The following is a 21,210-nucleotide window of genomic DNA, read 5'->3' on the forward strand; positions in this document are numbered from 1 at the left end:
CACCTACCGTCTGCCTCCAACAGCCTCCTCCTCCCCACTATTTTCTACAGTAGTTTTTGAATGATGGTGCCATCTGGTCTTGTGGGAAATTAGAGGCAGGAGCGCGGGGGCAAATGGCCTCCGGCGTGCCCTGCCCGGGAGGGAGAGGCAGGCAATCTGCTGCAGACTGTCTGCACACAGGAATGCACCGTCCCACTTCAGTGGAGCCCCACTGACGAGCTCGCTGGAGTCGGCTCACTGAAACATGCTGAAGGCTAGCGCGGCCCTGCCAAGAGCTACCTCGGTAAAGAACGGCGGAGCTTGGCACCGCCTAGCTCATCGAGACTGCGGTCGCGTTGATGAGACGCCGTCACACATCTTTGTTTGTTGTTCTTCTCTCCGTGACATGTTCCGCTAAAGACGACAGGTTCGGCTATGGCGCTGACCTTGTTGACGTTTCACATCTATGTAACTACTCAAGGACAAACGGAGGACGGCGTGTTTCATATTTACATTTTTAGCCCCTGGCCCAAACTCTGACATCAAGACTGACATAGAATGAGTTCAACAGTAGAACACGTTTAAATGATTAGATCTCTGACACTGCAAGCTACCAGTATATTGCACTGCTCTGACACACACACACACACATGTGCGCACACACACACACACACACACACACACACGCACGCACGCACAAACATACACACATGCATTTTTATTTTACTGAAGAGTTCAGTGTGCAAGACAGGGATAGCACCTCTGGAGAAGTGCCTTGCTCTAGGACACTTAGACATTAGCTCTCATTTCTGTGTTGGCACCATGATCAGAATAACTCCTGCAGCCAAGCACAATAAAGAAAGGCCTTTGCATACTAAGTCCAAATGTTTTGCATGCATTTTTGTCCAATGCCTTCATTGTAGTCCAACAATTCAAGAAAAAAAAAACTCTGCGAGTTAATTGACTGATAAAAAAAACCCTGCGGAAAATCAGAAGTGTTCCTAAAACATTTATGACGGATGACGTAATTGGTCTGTAAACTTAATGGATAAAATATGAGGGCGGGTCTTTATTTTTTAACGTGGGGAAATATCAGAAAAAACATTGGACTTGATGTAAAAAAGACCTCTAGTGTACAGGAATTTGTCTTGGCAAAAATATATAGACAGACAGAATAGAGTAGACGATATCTAGAGAATATATAGAGGCGTGATATTTTGCAGAGTTTATCACGGCACACATAGCCACAAGAACCTCACGTATCTCACTGCTCTCATCTCCAATTTTCCACCTTGTCTGCACAGGACTTCCACCTCCTGTATGAGGAGGCGCGTTACTACCAGCTGACACCCATGATCAAGGAGCTGGAGCGCTGGAAGCAGGAGCGCGAGCAGCGAAGGATGGCCCAGCCCTGCGACTGCCTGGTGGTTCGCGTCACGCCGGACCTGGGCGAGAGGATCGCCCTCAGCGGAGAGAAGGTCCTCATCGAGGAGATCTTCCCTGAGACCGGAGACGTCATGTGTAACTCGGTCCAATGCCGGCTGGAACCAGGACCACCACGCACGTCATCCGCTTCCCCCCTCAACGGCTACTGCAGGCTCAACTCCGTCCAGGTAATGCACTCGAGCAACCTATCCCCCCTTTCATGTGCAGAGAACGGTACGTGTTGTACGGCGCCGTACATTGTTGGCACAGAGATCATGAGATCATTAGACTTGTATCTTGATCAGCATTTTAGTAATAATGGCAGGGAGGTTGTTGTTTGGTTGTGACTACAACAGTGATGCGCTAGCACATGGGATGTCCAGGTGGCGTAGCGGTCTATTCTGTTGCCTACCAACACGGAGATCGCCGGTTCAAATCCCCGTGTTACCTCCAGCTTGGTCGAGTGTCCTTACAGACACAATTGACTGTGTCTGCGGGGTGGGAAGCCAGATGTGGGTATGTGTCCTGGTCGCTGCACTAGTGTCTCCTCTGGTCGGTCGGGGCGCCTGTTTAGGGGGGAGGGGGAACTGGGGGGAATAGTGTGATCCTCTCACGCAATACGTCCCCCTTGGTGAAACTCCTCACTGTCAAGGGAAAAGAAGTGGCTGGCGACCCCACGTGTATCAGAGGAGGCATGTGGTAGTCTGCAGCCCTCCCCGGATTGACAGAGGAAGAGTGAGGTAATTGGCCGGGTACAATTGGGGAGAAAAAGGGAGACCCCCCCCCCCCCCAAAAAGTACATTTTAGAAATAATTTGCAAGAGGATGCTGAGTTTGTAAGCCTGATGTCCTCAGGCAGTTCGCTCCAATGCCCGGTCCCCCTCACACTTTAGTCGGGGCCCTGCCTGAAAATCTCAAAATGTGAGTTAGTCCATCAGTGGTTCAAAGGTCAGACATGTATCTGGGAGCCAGACAACAAAGTGCCTTAAAAGTAACATGTTAAAATCAATCCTTAAACGTACAGGTAGGCAGTGAAGGGGTGCTAAAACAGAAGTGAAGTGCTTTTGCCCGTAGGTTTTCGTTAAAGCCTGCAGCAAAGAACTGGTGGGTTCAAAGACGCTGCAAAGTTTCTGTAGTTAGCCAAGCAAAAAGGGCATTGCGGTAGTCTAGCCAGGAACGTACACCTTTTGTTATTATGCTTATAATGCAGTCAAAATGCTGCACAATGCACTGCGGGTTAAGTGTTGAGTGAGACTTACACAGGATTTTCCAAAAAGCAAGAAAGTCTGACTTTATACAGCTCATGACAACATATGGAAATTAGTTTGCAAAATGATATTATTCTATGGATTCATCTTTATGTGTAAGAGAGGATTTTAAGGAAAGGCTAATTTTTTTATTATATTAAATCTCCACAGTGCAGATTTTTGGTTTGTATATTAATGAATTAATAAGGCACAGTGTGATTTAGAAATGACAACCCATCTGTATGAAAACGTCTTCCATTCATTCGAAAAACCTATATACTGTATATATAGCGCCCTAAAAAAAATAGAAACCTCAAATCAACACAAGATCATGGATATGGTTTTACTTCCCTTTGCGGCCCTGTGGTTTTGGTAGCGGTGGTGTAGGTGTTACATGGCAGTGGTCCATCAGTGAGGTTAGTCAGGATCCAGATTCCTCTCTGAAACCTGGATATGAGTCAGCTGACATGATTTGTGGTCCTGTAGACACCCTGTGTGGCTCCACATTGGAGATTTCTTTTCAATCTCTATTCATCAAGGGGAGGGTTTTTGCTTTGCTGAGTGTGCATATTTTGTTTTTGGTTTGGGTCCCCCCCCCCCCCAGCACCCCGCTCTCAAACACGTTCTTACAGTCACTCTCATTCCCACCTGGGAGCCACCCAGTACCACCGCAGCCATAAGGGCCACTGAGCATTTGAACTGATATATGTGGTTCAGATGTTTTGCTGGCTGTAGCTGAATGGGTACCCTTCTCCCGGTTTTGGGGATTTGAACCTTTCGACTCGCTGGTCAAAAACCCACTTCTGAGTAACCGCTCTGTGTGAGGTGGGCCGCAGAACACACACCCCACTTTCAAACTTGGTCATGAAGTCAGTCATGATGATTTCTGGCGGTGGATTCATCCTGTTTGAGATCACTATTACTATCATCTCCATCCAGCATGGCGATGACGGTGTGTTTCGGTCTTGTCATAATTTGTTAATAAGCTACTTTGATGTTGCAGCTCTGAGTTTTTCAAGTCAGTTCCAAAGAAACAGCAGGCCTGACTGGTGCTTCGGTATTGTAGTCTTGTTCTGTTCGAGGAAAGTCTTTCAAGTGGTTTGGCATGTTCAGTGTGTTCATGGTGTTGTTTGTTATTATCGGGATGTGAGCTTTGTCAGATGTAACATCCCCGCTTACTTCTATTTATTTCACTGCTCGCAGTCGCTATCTCCACTACATTAGTTTTACACTTCCTTAATCAAACCAAGTAGCGCCCTCCTTCAAAATGAGCAACCTGGCGTATATCAAGAATGACCTGGCCATGGGGGTGTCTCAGTGGTGTAGCAGTCTATTCCGTTGCCTACCAACATGGGGATCGCCGGTTCGAATCCTCGCGTTACCTTCAGCTTGGTCGGGCGTCCCTACAGACACAGTTGGCTGTGTCTGCGGGTGGGAAGCCGGATGTGGGTGTGTGTGCTGGTCGCTGCACTAGCGCCTCCTCTGGTCGGTCAGAGTGCATGTTCAGGGGGGAGGGGGAACTGGGGGGAATAGTGTGATCCTCCCACGCGCTACATCCTCCTGGTGAAACTCCTCACTGCCAGGTGAAAAGAAGCGGCTGGCGACTCCATATGTATCGGAGGACACACATGGTAGTCTGCAGCCCTCCCCGGTTTGGCAGAGGGGGTGGAGCAGAGACCAGGACGGGGTAATTGGCCAAGTACAACTGGGGAGAAAAATGGGGAAAAATGCACACAAAAAACAAAAAAAGAATTGTAGAACAAAAAAAAACGTCAAGTTGCATCCAAAGAGGCCTACAAAAGGCAGGGTGATGGAATCATTGAAGGCTGGCACCACAGGGACCGTCCAACACACCTCGGTGCCTACGGTCCTGCACACATAGGCCACCCCGTGCAGAAGCCCTTACCCCACTTCCAACACCCGCAGCGGGCCTCTCCCGGCCAGGCTAGCTAGCTCTGCCACCTCCACCTCCCTCCTGCCAATTTGAGAGACGACCTCCGGGGAAGAAAGCAGAATGAGTGGGACAAAGCACATCTGGACTGCGGCCATGTTTTCTTGCGAAAAAATGAAACAGAGGAATGGAAAAAAAAGGGGGGGGAGAAATGATATGCATAATTTACGCTTCACTCCTTTTTAAGACACAGCTCCTTTTTTAAAAAGACTCCAATATAACACCGCTCGGGGCGATTGAAATACACGTATTGCATTTTTTAATACCATACTTACAATTTCTCAAACAGCCTAAACCGGTTTATACTTCTTTTATAGATTTTTAAATGACTTGCAATATAATTAATTGGCCGCATCAACTAACACAACATTTTCCCACTCTGTTTACCAGTGAGTCTGGTTTTGGGATGTGTGTGCATCCCACTAAGATTGTCTGGAAAGGTTTTTTTTTTTTTTCTTTTTTGGAGGTGAGGGGGGCGGGTGGGGGGGGGTTCATTAAGGCGAGGTGAACTTAAATCCTTTATTCAGTGTGTGAATGATCCAGTGTGAACAGCAAGGGGAGACGGCTCTTCAGGGCTTCCTGTTAGCAATGCCCCTGTTAATGAAAGAAGGACACAGTAGGGCTCTGAAGGCCTTTTGTCTGACAATATGGCCTTTCTTGGATAAGGAGGTGTTGGTTGTTGGAGCAGGCGGTCGCTCTCTTTTTTCTTTCTTTCTTTCTTTTTTTTTGTGTCAGGCTCACCCCTTTAAGACACACACCCAAATGCATCTACACAAATTCTGGAGACATTTGTATGTGTGTGTGTGCATACAAACACACACAGGCACACTGCATTCTATGAAGGCTCATTCTGCACACACACACACGAAGAGGCCTACACACAGATAGGTGTGCACACACACACACACATGGAGTGCAGTGCCCCGCTCGGCGGGGCAATTTAGATGAGGACATACTGAGCAGATGGAGGTGTTTTTCAGTGTAAGTGGAGACTTTTCTAAACAACTTACTCATCCTGTCCTCTCTCATTGTTGCGTGAAGGTATGAGAAGGTTAGGAAAATAATCCTAGTCCTACTCGCCAGACAATGAGCCTGTGATCTGATTTCACTCCTGGACCCCGACCCAAGGGAACACACACAAAACCACACCCTGCCCACAGAGAGGGAATGAGGACGGAGCGAGAGAGAGAGAAGGGGGAGGGAGAGAGAGAGAGAGAGAGAGAGGAAGGAAGGAAACAGGACAGTCAGAGTTAAAAGGAGAGATGCAGAGTTGTCTGAAACACTGTGTGTTTGTTTGGGCCGATGTTTTGATGGGAGAGAGGCTGTGATGTTGGCAACCTTGTTTTCATTTTATCACTTGATGCACGTCACCGACGTAGAGAGATCCTTTTAGTCTATGCCGCCTTTATCGGAGCGAAGGTAGTCCTGCCAAAGGCTGGGGATTTCTAGCCCTTCCGATGGCCGGGGCAACAATAAGACAATGCAAGTATTTCCAACGGTTTGCCGCGGTGTTTTGCAATATATTGTTCATTTTATCTTAAATGCCATAGAAGTTTTCGAACACATCACCGAGGACAGTAAATTGTTAACTCACGGACGAATTTCAAGGCTTTTCAAACTTTCAAGCATTCATTCAGTGACCTTTTTCCCCACTACAGAATCCATTTCAGGTACATCATCATGGCATAAGCTGAAATATAAAATAACACGTTGTAAAATAACGTGTTGGAAGGCGTTGGCATTTCATACCGGAATCAATTTCGTTCCACCTTCTTTGAATATCGTTGATTCAAATGTGCGAGATTGAGGATAAGCGGCTCTATCTCGGCCGGTGACTCTCCACGAACTCAGGAATTCAGGATAATGCAAACCACCTGCGCTGTGATGTAGAGCCAGTGGGGAGGAGGGGGGGGGTGAGAGGGAAAGAGAGAGGAAAAGAGCAGCACAGACACTTATCAGAGGGAAAACATTTGGCCAAAGAGCCGCAGAGGTGTACACATGCGCCTCCCAGAGCTGGAGTCGGGCCTCCCGCTCCATACATCACCGTGATGGAGCACTCAGATCAGGCCATACCCAATCCGTCCTTCATCAATGTGACAGCAAAGGCACTCGGTGAGAAAGGACCCCCCCTGTCCCCCCGCTGCCAGGGCAAGGGGACACAACACGCCACGGCCGCTCTCTTCCACGTCACACTGTCACTCCATCCATCTCAGGGCCAGCTGGAACCTGGACAACACGGCTCATCAGAGGAGGATAGGACGCATGCAGACTCGCCCGTTTTCGCTTCTATGATCCCGAGAAGCACAGAGGTGGGAGCGGTGCCAGGGTTCGAGGTTAATTCTCTTTGCACGTCCGTAATGAGTTGAGGGTTCAACTCCCTCTGCACCTGAGTGAGAAAGAGCACGGCGTTGTGCTGCAAAGTCAAGGGGATTTATTCTCCCTAGGGCGGCCCATTTTTTGAAAATATATGCGCGCATCACACTTTTAGGTGCCTTTGATAAAAAATGTGCACCGAATGACAGCTGTTCTGTTTCCCCTCCAAAACCGGGGGAGCGCGGCGAACTCAGCCTCATCCCCAGACAACGCAGACTCTGACAGACACCGTCAACTTGGATAATCGGCCCAAAATGCTCTAAGAATATAGTCCCCATTTTTTTTAATTTTTTTTTCTTTTTTGGTTAACTTGTGACTACTAAACAAGGTGGCAGATGGCATAGAAAATTAGAGAGAGTCGGAGCAAAATGGTTGAGTGATCTGACAAGAGCCTTTTGGTGGCTGCTTTATGCCAGATGCTTGCAATAAGCATGGGAGATGAGGCAGAGACTGCAGTCAGTGCTTCTTGTCACATATTAAAGGCCATGCATAGTTAAACAAAAGCAACCCCCCTAAGTGCACCAGCGCCCATCATGACTGTGTGTGTGTGTGTGTGTGTGTCTGTGTGTGTGTGTGTGATACCTGTCATTCCTTCCTCAGTCCCTGCCCTTAGTGCCGGAGACTCAGACAAGAGTAAGTGTCTTCCAGCACCTCCAGAGAGTTGATGTGCGTACATATGCGCTCTGGCTGCCATCAATATTGCATTGTGCTCCGGTTTCCAGCCATGACACTCATCAACTTTCATTTCTGCCTCCCCGTCTCTGTGGCGCTCAAAATATACGGTGCAAGGTTAATGCATCCACTCCTCATCCCCATGGCGGTCCCTGGTTCAGAGGCGGCTTGGTGAGGTGGTTCTATGCTCCACAGTGCGTGTGTGTGTGTGTGTGTGTGTGTGTGTGTGTGTGTGTGTGTGTGTGTGTGTGTGTGTGTGTGTGTGTGTGTGTGTGTGATGTATATTGGGCATCAGGGATTACCAATCCCTCTGCAGCCATGTCAGCTGTTCGGGAGTGGGAATATTGTTTTGTGGTACCCATGTAAAAGCCTCACCGAGGATACAGGTGATGAGAAGAGTCGAGACTTTTGATTGAAATGCACCGCTTCGATCGCTTCGTCAGGAAAAGACAACACACGAGGCAGAAAAGACAACATGACTTGCTGTCATAGTCGAGAGTTAAGTACACTTTGAGGCGTAGTGGTCTATTCCGTTGCCTGCCAACACGGGGATCGCCAGTTCGAATCCCTGTGTTAAATCCAGCTTGGTCGGGCGTCCCTACAGACACAATTGGCCGTGTTCGCGGGTGGGAACCCGGATGTGGGTGTGTGTCCTGGTTGCTGCGCTAGGCCCTCCCCTGGTCGGTCAGGGCACCTGTTCAGGGGGGAGGGGGAACTGGGGGGAATAGCCTGATCCTCCCATGCGCTACGCCCCCCCTCCCGGTGAAACTCCTCACTGTCAGGTGAAAAGAAGCGGCTGGCGGCTCCACATGTATCGGAGGAGGCATGTGGCAGTCTACAGCCCTCCCTGGATAGGCAGAGGGGGTGGAGCAGCGACTGGGGCGGCTCGCAAGAGTGGGGTAATTGGCCGGATACAATTGGGGAGGGGAAAAAAGGGGGAGAATCACCCCCCCCAAAAAAAAGTGGAAACATTCAGCCGGCGAAGCGAGAAATCTCTGCTTGTTTCCAGTGCGGCTTCACTGGCTGTGTGTGGGAACGTGGTGGAAACTGGTGTCTGACGCTCGGGACGATGTCAACCCCTGGTTTCAGAAGCACAGCACCTTACTCAACACAACACAACACAACACAACACAACACAACACAACACCACTTCCATTTGTTTGGAGTCCTCTCCCACTTGGCTTTAAGAAGAGTTAGGTTAATAATATAATGTTTGGGGGCGTCCTGACAGACGACCTAGCTGAGGGCGAGGGCTTGAGAAGAATAGCAGTGGAAAAAGATCTAGTCGCGATTTAAAAAAAAGGTCCAAGCGGATACTTCTGGGCTGGGCACGGTGTGGGGCCGGCCCAGCTTCCCTGACTGCTGCAGCAACACTGACCCCTCCTCAGTGTGCAAAACAGAGCAGAATGAGGCACGTGGCTCGGCTATGAGGTGCGGATGAGCTCCTTTGGTTTCCACCATAATAGTCACAATGGGATCCGCCACTGCGGTCACAAGAATGAGGGGGCAAACGAAGCCACCGGGGTGCACGTTTCCGCTTTCCAAGAGGGGGCGTCACCCTCGCGCTGTCAGCCGGGGTGAGTTGTAGGACGTTGTCTTGTGGACATAGGAACCTTTTACTTCGATACGTCTTAATTATTCGAAGCATCGTTTGTGTCCTTCCGGCCCATATTCCGTACATGAAAACTCAACGTGAAGTATTTCTACGGCTGCCAAGTGCTCGCAGTCATCACAGTATCCTTAAATCTGTTACGACTATCTATAATAATATCCCTGAGTCTTTTGTGTCGCCATGCATTAATGATAAAAGTGCTTCCAGAGTATCTTTATTGATCAGCCCATTCTCCTCTGTGACCAAACTCATTGCCGAACATGACAGAGTCCCACATGCGTTGAAGGATGATGGGGAAAAATGCAATGTGATGCAATGATCAAAGAGGAGAATGTAATATCATTTCCATAATCATTAGGCTCCTCCATCGTCTGTCGTGGATTTGGGAGTGTTTGATGCTTGGGCAGGTCTCTTAATTAGCCGTCCTCTTAAGCTCACCATCAGCCGTCTGCTGTCCCTCCTTCTCTGCCTCTCTTTCTCCCTCACAAATTACAGACTTTGTCATTGTTGTCATATGGCCAGAGGAAGAAGGGGGGGGAGTTATCGAAATGGTTGTTTCTGAAAAAGTGCTGGTGCTAGATTGAAATCCAGGGACAGTTGTAGTTTGAATTACGCCTTTACGCAATTTTCAGGCCTGTTCAACCAGCCAGTGTGTGCACGTGTGCATGTGTGTGTGTGTGGTGCCGAACTGTGCTTGCGCACGTGTGTTTCATTATGTGTGTGCGCTCTTGTATGCATACATAATTTAAGTAGCCTACAGAGTGTTTGTGTGTATGTGTGTGTGTGTGTGTGTGTGTGTGTGTGTGTGTGTGTGTGTTTGTGATTTATCTGCTCCTCCGTGGCTTCCTAATCCCCAGACAGGGGAGGCTGCGGCCCCTCGACCTGCAGGCCTAAACGCCTTGCTTTTAGCCTTCCAATAGGGCCCCAGCCTCGGTAATTAGAGAGGCCACTCGCCGCTCAAAGTGTGCTATGTGTGCGTCTGATGGGCAGAAATAGATCTATTTTGCGCAAACTTTACCCGCACACCTCATCTGGCAGGGTTAGCCCAGGGCAAGACCTTTCATTTCCATGCACTCCACACTCCATTAAGAGGATGAGGGAATAAGTAAATATACGACCCTACTTGCGCTGGGATTTAGATATGCCCCCTCCAAAAAAAACCCCACCAGGATTACAGCAAATGAGGAGTAAAAGCGATGCCCCTGTGTGTAGAGTGTGCATATCTCTGTATGTATGATTATGTTTGTGAGGGTCCTCCTTGTGTGTGTGTGTGTGTGTGTGTGTGTGTTGTGTGTGGGTATTTGTGTATTTCCGTGTATGATTATGTACTTATGTGTGAGTCACATACATGTGTGTGTATATATGAGTTTGTGTGCATTTGTGTGTGTATATATATATGTCCTTCTGTATACAAGAGTATGTTTTCATGCTGCACAGTATGTTTGTCTGTGCATATCTGGTCTGTGGGTGTGCACACGTGCACGTGTGTGTGTGTGTGTGTGTGTGTGTGTGTGTGTGTGTGTGTGTGTGTGTGTGTGTGTGTGTGTGTGCATGTGTGTGTATTTTAGTGCTGAGTGATTAAAGAAGATCTGACCAGAGGACTTGAATGCCTCTCCCATACTCTCCTTGCAGCTCCGCTACTTAGTCAACATGCTGATCGGCCCATCCTTCTCTCTCCCTCTATCTACATTCACCACACGTCCCCCCCTTTTCTCTGCTCACAGCGGCACCAGACCTCACTTCTCTCACCCCAGCCTCATTACTCAAATTAGAAGCCCTACTTATCACGGCAACCGAGTTCCAGTCAGTTCCCTAACACACCTAACTCACACTCTCGCCATCCCTTTGAGCTCATGCCCTCAGATCAGTGGCTGGTCCAGTGCGAGCAGCATGAATATTGCAGAGATGCTGTGATGTCAGAGTTCCCTCTGTTTGAATTCCTGTGATTGGATGGAGGGGAAGGCTCAGGATGCACGCTCCTTGTTGTGATTGATGAGGATCTGTGGTTGATGCTGTGAGGATGGATGGATGGATGATGGGTGCATGGGATGAATGGATTGATGGATAGATGGGTGGATGGATGGATGGATGGATTGAGCAGTGGTCCCTCATATTGATAAGCAGGGTTTTGCATCAACAAGTTGGCAGTTTCAAGGCATAAAAAGCAAATATTGGCAGAGGAACTGGAATATTGAAATAATTTAAAAACCATCTTCTTACAGGGAGACTCAAAGTTAATGAATTGTTAATGAAAATGAGGTTACAAGAGGTGAGCAGAAAATTATTTCATTTAGTGGAATATGCCTTCATGTTGGGAAAAAAATCAGTCAAAAACGAATAAAGAGATAAACCAATAAATGAATAAATAATCATTTTAACACCAGTGTCACATTTAAAGGTCTAGAGTACATTTTTTTGGTGGCCTCCGGTGCCGTTTAGACAGGGCTGTACCCTGACCTGCGGCAGGTTTACCACCCTTCACAAACCCCGTATCCTCTGCTTGCAGGTCCTCGAGCGTCTGTTCCAGAAAGGCTTCAGTGTGGCCGCCTCCTGCGGCGGAGGAGTGGACTCCTCTCAGTTCAGCGAGTACGTGCTGTGTCGCGAGGACCGACGGAGTCTCTCCATCAACACGCCCATCAGGATAAAACAGGAGCCGCTGGACTAGAGCGCTGCAGCCCAGGGACTGTCCACACGAGCCCCAGCACCCCCCCCCCCATCAAAACAAAGCCCACTCAAACCAGAAACCCTCTTACCCGAACCTCTATAACACCCCCACCCAGCCCATCCTCGCCCCCCCCCCCCAAAAAAAAATCCCACTCCAAAAGAAACATACATAATTATTAGCAGAGGCCTAATAAACTTGCCAGCTCTGCTAAACTCTTAAGGGGAATGTAGTAACCACACAAAGGAAAAAAGAAAAGCAACAACAAAAGGTTTTGATACGTTTTAACAACTCTTATAATCTGGGATCATGATGAACAACACACACATACACACACACGCACACACACACACAGCTCACAGATGCACTAGAAAAAAAGATGAACCGCAGTTCTTTTGAACCGTTTTAGCATCGTGACCAATTGATTTTCCTCTCCCATCCTGCGGTTTTACTGACCCCTTGTGAGGGAAGGTGTCCTGACTCCTCAAGAGGGTCCCTAGCCTCCTCCTCCCTTGACTCCTTCTCGCACCCCCTCTCTCAGCGCAGTGCACGGTGGACAGTGTTGTGTAGTCCCGTGTCCGTGTGAGGCCCGTGTCTCGCGTGCTGTGTGCCAGTGCAGCCGACCGGCGACGGTTCCTGCTTAGACAAAGGGCTGGCAGACGGGACAGTGCCGGGGACGACGGGGAGAGACATGAACCGATCTCGTCAGCCCCACGTACCCCCCCCCACCACCACCACCATCACCACCACCACCACCACCACCCAACAAACAACCCATGAACAGGCCTCGCCACAGAAAGGGGTCCCGCCAAACCAGCGTTGTTTGCAAAACTGATTGTTTATTATTGTTTTCTCATTGCTGTTTCTTAAGTATGTAACTTGCTCCTTTTGCTGTGTTTTTTTATTTTATTTTATCACAACATGGTGTAAACAGTAATTATTAATAGAATTATTTACGATTTCTCTTTTTCCTCTCTCCAATATGAAGGATGTATGAACATTGAAATCATTAGGCTTCGAGAGCTTGCACGGGAACATTTCTTGGCAGAAGCGGTAGAAACTCAGATGTCTGCAGGCTACGTGGCTAAAGAGATCTGGCTGGTAATGCAGTACGAGCCGGAGAAAGTCTCGCTGTTCAAATGGGGCTGGAAGAAAACCTGGATGTTTCTGCATTGTTTATAGTCAAATGTGTAGCACACATAAAAAGTGCTTCATGATTTTCGCTTATTAGCGCTAAAAAAGAAAAACATATCTTGGCTCTCTCCAATCAGGGTCCTTCCACGCAGCACAACAGATATGTTTTGTTTTTGGTTTTTTTGTTGTTTTTTTTTTTTCTTGCTATTTCTCAGTGAAAGTTTAAGGAAGTGTGTAAATGTGATATGAATTGAACTGAAATTGCTCTTAAGTGTGTTGCATATTTGTCAGAGCCAGAATGTTCAAACCCCGCAGGGCCGACCTGGAGAGCTGAGGTTTACCAGTATGTCTCAACGACTGGTCAAGAGACGTACTCTAAATGCTTGATAACCTATGTTTGCACTTAAAGAGAACTCTGCATGGAGCTGACCGCCCCAGTACCCTACAAAAAAGTATGTTAGCCCAACATTCGGCGCTAAACAAAGCTGTTTTTCCACGTTTTAGGGGGGTTCCAACATCGACGTATTTTGATAGATGGAAGTGGCCCAAAAAAACTCAACCAAACTTAGGCGTCAAACTGGACAAAGGTGCCAATTTTGATTGTACGAACGTCAAACAAGCAGTCTTTTTTCTCTTATAGCTGTTTCCGTCAATATGAGACAGTGGATTATTGTATTGTTTTATACACAAAAGGCTTCGTCCTAATGCTTACACAGTGCGAGGGGTACTCCAATTCATCCATCTGAAGCTTATTTGCCAAGTTTTGTGCCAAGAGGAGTTTGCAGTAAGTTTTTTGTTACAATCAGACGCACGTCAGTTGTTTTTGTTTTGTTTTTGTTTTGTTTATTCAGCGTTGCCTCTTCTAAAATGGGATTATTTCAGTGGTTCTTCACATGTCTGGGATGGCGGAGCCCAAAGTGAGCTGTATGCTCAGCATCAGAGCGTTACTCACAGAGAGGAGGGTGGGCGGTGCTTACTCTGTTCCTCTGTCATTCTTTTGGTCTTATTCTCAACATTTCTGGATCAAAGCGAGAGACAAGAAAGGCCAAGTTTTTATATGTGTGTGTGCAACTTACAGATGCTGCATCTCTGTATTTTCAATTCCAAACGACTGATCAAAAAAAAAAAAAGAGGAAAAAAAAGCACATTCTGATCTTTGTGGGCACTGGTAGTTTGTTTGAGTTGTAGCCTGCAGCCCTCCATGGGGTGGGGGTGAGGGGTGGAGGGGTGTTATTGACCAAATATAGTCATTAAAATTGGACAGTGGGTTTTCTAACCAAGTTGTCGCAATATCCATTCTCTGTCGATGACTGCTGATTGAATAGGGCCCAAAGAGTGGATGAAGACGAGCTGGGTCTAAGAGTAGTTCCTGGTCCGGTGGAGACGTTCCTGTGGGGGCAGGGTCTGTCTCGTAATCAAGCCCCTCTTTGTTCTGAACTGCTAGTGGCCTGTGCCTTTGCAGCCAGTCACCTCAAAGGGAATAGCCAACCAAGGCCTTTCATGTGCCGAGGGGACGCAGGGCTTCACAGCGCCTCCCGCCCCGAGGCCCCCTGCTCAGTGGATCTAGTAGAGACATGGGCTGAAGCCGTCTCCCACTGAGTCATCCCCATGCCTCCTTCTGGGGCTCACCGGACCAGAGCCCAGCCTGCCAAACAAACTGATGAGTCAAAATGCAGTGGCCAGACCCCCGCCTTCGACCCCACTCCCCCGCCGAATATCTGCAGTCAGCCTCTACATTGAATGTGGTTGATCCCAAGGTAGCTCAGCTGGTTAATAGGTGATATGAAGCGTCATTTCATCCATGTGGAATTACTCTGACAAAGCAGGGGTAAAACATATCACTACTGTCAGATTAAAACCACTATATCAGCAAAAAAAAAAAAGTTAATTGAGGATGCAGGGAAAGAACGAGTACGTTGCCATTGACTCCCATGTATTTTTCTTTATTCATACAGTTAACTTCTCTCAACAGGCCTCAGACTTTTTTTTTTTACACTCAGCTCACTCGACATCAAAATGGCCGTGTAAATTTTCAATTCAGGTAAGGTAAAGAGCAACACCCAGCCTGCTAGAACGTGTTTTTTTTCTTTCTTCTTCTTCTGCGACAGCGGTGATGTATAGGGTATAGGATGCCTCTTTCACAACCTAGCTTGCAAATAAATGGCAAGTTAGCTCTGATGCTGACAGTAAACCTGACTCAAGTGGCAATTTTGCAGTGGTGTTCACATGTGCCATGCTGGCCAATGAACTCATTCTGTCCGTGACGGCCCATGAACATGGCATCCACACCACCTCTAAGGTGGGGTCGGTTGTACAGTTAATGTATATTGAATTATCGGGACTCTGGGTTTTGCAGAACCCTTGTGTTTTAGAGACCTCATAGTCCTGTTGGAAACAAACAAACAAAAACAAAACAAAACAAAAACAAGAAAAAAAAGCAAAAAAGAATGAAAAGAATTCAAAGCATTACATTATGTACATATGGATTAAAACATTTCAAAAGGGTATACTAAGGTGCAAATGTATATTATTTAAAGTGTTTAAAACAATTAGACTGTGGTATTAAAGGGCATGTGTTTATTCACAGTGTTTCCATTTGATTTTTCTTGCATATTTGCGATAATAAAAGGATGTATTGTACATTTAGTGTGTTTTGTCTGTCATGTCTTTCCATACGTTATTAAAAGGAGTATGTCTGGAGGTAATAGGTAAGCCTAGCATATGGGAGTATTCTGGGTTCATGTGAATATTTGTTGGTTTTAGTGCCACGTTGCTGTGGCTTTGAGCCCTTACGCTTGTTACGGTGGTGAACAGGAACTGAAGTTTATTCTGCCTTTGGGCGGACAGCTAGTCGTCCTGCTTAAGTACAACAGGCAAATGCCTTTAATGTAAAATCTAAGTGTGGATGTGATTAACGTCTTTAGTCAGAGGACCTTAGATGAACTCTCAGTACCCACCAATTGAGCTGATTAAACCTGTTCAATCTTGCCAGTAAAACCCTACACATCTGGGTTCGCCGTGTCGTTTGTGCAAGGAGGGAGGTCGTCTTCAGCATCAAGTCCAGACCAGCAGTCTTAGGCTCCAGACGGACAAAGGAAAAGGCCAAGGTCTTTCTAAAATCAACATGCTCCCAAACTCCAATATTCTGCACAAAGTTAAACGGTTTGGTCTCTTCGAAAATGCTGCTGCTTAATTAGCTGGAGAATCCTAAGGCAACCGTTCATAGTTTAGTAGTGGTGCTTAACTCAGTTTGTACTTAGCATGTATAATGCTAGAAAATGGAAATTAGGCAGGCTGCATTTATACTGTAAATATGATTTTGTCACAGAAACATCACATTTTCCAAAAAAAAAATATATATATATATATATATAAGGAATGAACGTTGACAACCATTGTGCTTAATAAGTGTTTCAAACTCGTCATACATAAAGGTTTACATGGTTATGTTTTGATACATGCTAATATTCTGCTGTTTAGCCCCAAGCATTTCAATACGGTGTAATGGTGGCATGCCTTTATAGAATGCTATACTTAGCATGCTATAAGTGTAGCATGCAGAACTTAGCATGCTATGCATCAAAAAAGGAGCAGTTATGGATTAAGTCAGTGTCTGAACTTTAGTAAACAGCTTATTTATTTCTTTACAAAATAGGTACAAATACAGAAGTATTGTTTTTTTCACACAAACAGGAAATTTTCAAGATATGTACAAGAGTTTACCAAAAATAACATAGTTCTACTGAAGACATAGTCTTGTAAACAATATTTACAAATCATCCTCACCTTGAAATGTTAAGTTTCTCACCTGTTTACAACAGTAATCCTAATATTTTGGCAAAAAAGCTGAACTAGTAGAAATATCCTCTGTGAAGTCCCCAGAAACCATACAAAGCATTATTAAATTCTTCTTGAAATTACCGTGATATTGTTGTGCTTTTTTCATAAGGTAATTTAAAAGAAAATAAATTTGCCTGAAATGTTTTAAACATATGCCAATTGGGAGAAAAATAAATTAATTTACAAAATATATTAATCGTTAAAAAAGTGTCTTTTGACAGACATTGTAAATACTGTTTGATACTTAGAAGAGAGACAGATCCATCTTTGCTATAGTACATTAGTGACAGCTTGTAGTTGTCAGGTAAATAATTACAAAAAAAGTGCCATCAAAAACCCATAATGCACAACAAATGTCTAACATGTTTACCCATATATTCAAATAAATTACAGTATGACGAGACAAGCTGCATAGAGGCCAAGGTGTTGAGTCATAAATAAAGATGTAAAAACAGAACAGAAGGCCATTCTCATCAGGACTGTATTGACTGACAGCTCCCAGGGCTGCAGGGATGTGTGACGCAACTAACAACACAGGCATGCTGTCCCACAGCCCCCCTTCAGAAATGAACAAAGGAACAACGACGAGTGGAAATAGAGATCCCGTTTCAAGCCAAAATAACAGAATCTACCGTCTACTCGCAACAATAGCCCTGATAACGAGAAAGAAGCGAGGATAAGTGCTTTGTGGTTGACCGCTACACTCTGGGCATCTGTTCAGCACCTTCCTAAGTCAGCGCCTCCCAAAGCGAGGACCTCCGGGGGGCTCTTGGTGTTGTGAGCAGGGTGTGACGGACTTGCCTTATGCAGACAACAGAACGGTGAAGGAATGACACGAGAACGATGAATGTTAAAATGCACTTTTGACAAGAGGTTCCACTGTTTTCTGTCCACCTACCATAGACCAACAGTTAGCAACGGCGCTCTCTCAAGGGGGTCTGTGGCCTAGTGCGTCTATATAAGAGGCCCTGACATGGACACTTTTAAGGAACAGCTGTCCTTAAGCAACCCAGAATTAATAATAGATAGCAGGCATCTAGTAATAATAAAAAGATTTTCTTAAATGACTCTAGCAGTTGGTTCAGATGGAGTGTGCCTTGCATTTAAACCGAAAAGTCTACAAATGGATAAAATATCTCAGTTTAACATGATCAAAGCACGTGATTTTACAAAACATCAGATTTCTTAATATTGACACATGGGTTATCTTTTTTTTTATACAAAGCTTACGTGTGATAAAAATATAATACATGCTGTTTGAAATAATTCAAAAGAACTATTTACAATTACAGTAAGGGTGTTGTGTGATGCTGTTATTTGGAATCCTAACGCAACATTTAAAATGATGACTCTGCGAAGTCTCGACTCCTTTTTTTTTATGAATTCCTCTACGCTACATTCACCGAACATTCGTTCAACAAATAAATTTGTGGAGAACATCATAGGCTGTGTCAAGGTGCGAACGGCGGTCGCATGAAATTATCCTTACTTCGAGGCGCTTCATCCACGCTATACTGCCACGGACGTCACATTTGTCGACAGCTACCCAATACACACCGACTCTCAGTGCCTCTACACGAAAAAAACACATTATTCCTTCGCTTAGAAAAAGTCCCACCACAACACAAAGAATTTGGCGTGGCCTATAAATTCATCGATCTAACTACATATATTTACCATGGGGCTGGAACAGAGGGGACAGAACGAGACATTTATTTTTATGGGTTTTCTCTTGCTCCCTGTCTTCTTATCAAAAGCCACACAAGGACGTCACTACAGTACATATGGAGACACACGGCTGAAACATCAGACCCAAGTTTGAAGGCACGTGGCTGGGCAGGAGGGAGGAGGCAGGAGGAAGAGGAGGCTGTTGTGGTCGAGGAAGGAGGACTTGGTGAGGAGCAGGGGCTATTTGAGCAGGGCGCGGTACAGGAGGAGGGAGTGGGCGGTCTCTCTCTCCTGCTCCATGTAGAAAATGAAGTCCCTGAGGTTGACGCGAGTGATGCGCTGTCGAGCGTACTGGCGTGACGAGGTGGACGGGGCGGAGGAGCTGGCCGGGGAGCTGGCCGTGCTGCCTGAGACCTGGAGACAGAAACAGGTAAGGTTAGGGACAAGAAGTAGGAAAGGGGGGGTGGGGGGGGAGGTGGAGAGTAGAAGGGGGCGATACAGGATGCCTCATATTTTCCATTTCAACATCACATTGGATTACAAAGAATGAGCTTTCTGCAACCTCACAGCTCTACCGAGGTGCTTGAATTAATGGCTAATGTGAAGATTTTCTTTTCTTTCTTTTTTTTTGTGATAAATTACCCAACACATGGACATAGTTAATGTATCACACTTTGGTCTTCGTTTGTTTTTCAAGTGTTACAAAGTTTTTTGTAATACTATCAGATATTTTTCCAAGCCATTACTTCTCCTATGGCTTTAAAGGGATTTTGACCAATGTCCCATACTGAGAATCAGCTGGGTCGTAATAGCATGTGAAACGAAAATATAAAACATGTGTCTATGGCTACATACAAGTTGTTATCAGTGTCAGATCACAGAAGAGATTTTCACCAATGCTCTTTCGCACTTCATGCCAAACTCCAGAATGTTCAAAATGCATTTTCAATATTCCATATAATGTTCCTGATATATGTAGGAAACCTGTTATTAACTGCGAGATTTCTGGTCTTATCCCCTGCCCTGACAGGAGGGTGTGCTCCATCTGACACTAACAAGTGTCTGGTATTACATCTTCAGTGCCCGCTAACAGTGCTGGAGTACCCTGGGGCAAGGCACTGGCCGCTTAATTGTTCCCATGTTGCTTGCTGGACTGCAGGTGACTCTACACGCTGACCTCCCTGCTCAAATCCTGAGGGCTACATGTGTGTGCATCTAAGAGGGACGTGCTGAACAAAAGTCTAAAATGGCTTAATTTCATAAATAATCTTCTTCTTTCTGCTGCGACTCTTGTTTTGGGCGAGTTTAGTCAGTCTGATTCTCCTTCTAAAAAACAGGTATCAGTTCTTCACCCTTTTCTCTTTCTGCAAAGTTGCCCCCCAGTGTTTCAGGGTAATCCTCCATCATCTGCCGATCAAAACAGAGTTTTGTGATACCCCCCCCCCCCCGAAGTTCAACGATGTGTGCAGACTCCTGAACAACAATCTGTCTCTCTTTCAGAAAATCCCAGAGATGGTTCTCATGGTGAAACATAACAGTGATCAGACGTAAGTCGACAGCGTTTCCGATTCACTAAAACTGAGCGATCTCAGCTGCATGGCAGACGCATCGATGCTGCCAACAGTGAGGAAAGCCATGGCCTCTGGAAAAAAAAAACCAAAAAAAAAAACCCCCACACACCTCCACTTATGCAGGGAATGTCTCTCGCAGAGAAAGCAAGATCAAAAAGACTTAGTAATAATGTCCAGATCTTCAGGTGAAGCCAAGCGAACAAAGAATTATTCTGCAGCGTTTTAACCAGCTGAACACGAGGCTGAGGAAAACATCGCCTGTGCCCGGGCTGCACGGGGAAACCATCATTTACGTTAAACGCATTATATGGCCCTCAATAAGAAGTTGAGTCTCTCTCTAAATAAAGATCTCTCCTGACACGGAGCTGAGATGACTTTCCATTCTGAAACGGAGCCCGCGTTGTTTGTATTATATCTGGAGGAAAAAAGGAAAAAGACGAAGAAAAAAAAATTTGTGTACACAGAGGCTGATACAAATCAAGACAGGCATTTACATTTGGAAACGAAAAACACCGCAAAGCAGACCCGGCGAATGCCCACTTGAACCGAGGCCGAGAGAAATAAGACAGGCATCTCAGTTAGGAACACCCTCTCACAATTACAGTGATTGCACCGCTCTGTAAGTGCACAGTACAGACAGGCCCTAATTGCAAACATATGACTGGTATGAATTTACAAGAACCAAACCTCAAAGTCCTTCCAGCAACCCAAACTTGGCTTCATGATCGCTGTATGACTGCACGACAGTGCCTCATTTCAGATTCCTTCAAAACACTCGCTGACCCCTGGTCGCCGGAGGAGTAAGGGTGGCCAGGCTCCTGTTCCAGCCTCCCTTCCCTCTCCACGTCTGCTATGTCTGGTCAGTGATGCTGACAGGCTTGGAGGGCCCTTGGTTGAGGTGCACATGGGGCAGCAAGCCCCCCTGGCACTCAGGGGGGGGGGGGTTTACCGAAGGCCAACCTTGGCCTAATCAGGCCAATCATTGCTGACCACATGTGAAAGATGGGCCTGCCCGCTGCCATGCCAATTACTGCCACTCACATGCCAGCACAGCATCAGGGCCACAGACTTTACCAA

The 21,210-nt window shown here is 46.3% G+C and overlaps 1 protein-coding gene and 1 pseudogene across 1 annotated transcript in view; one reads left to right on the forward strand and one right to left on the reverse strand.

Moving 5' to 3' along the window:
• Positions 1-244: 244 nt before the first annotated feature.
• On the forward strand, positions 245-11,923 carry LOC130112071 (BTB/POZ domain-containing protein kctd15-like; annotated as a pseudogene).
• A 6,879-nt stretch (positions 11,924-18,802) lies between these two features.
• The window catches only part of LOC130112072 (transcription initiation factor TFIID subunit 4-like), a 151,167-nt gene continuing 148,759 nt past the window's right edge, over positions 18,803-21,210 (reverse strand). Inside the window, exon 15 of the mRNA XM_056279372.1 lies at positions 18,803-18,976. Coding sequence (XP_056135347.1) covers positions 18,803-18,976 — 174 coding nt within the window. The remainder of the gene's footprint in view (positions 18,977-21,210) is intronic.

The sequence above is a fragment of the Lampris incognitus genome, chromosome 4, assembly GCF_029633865.1.
Source record: "Lampris incognitus isolate fLamInc1 chromosome 4, fLamInc1.hap2, whole genome shotgun sequence".
Taxonomy (NCBI): Eukaryota; Metazoa; Chordata; class Actinopteri; order Lampriformes; family Lampridae; genus Lampris; species Lampris incognitus.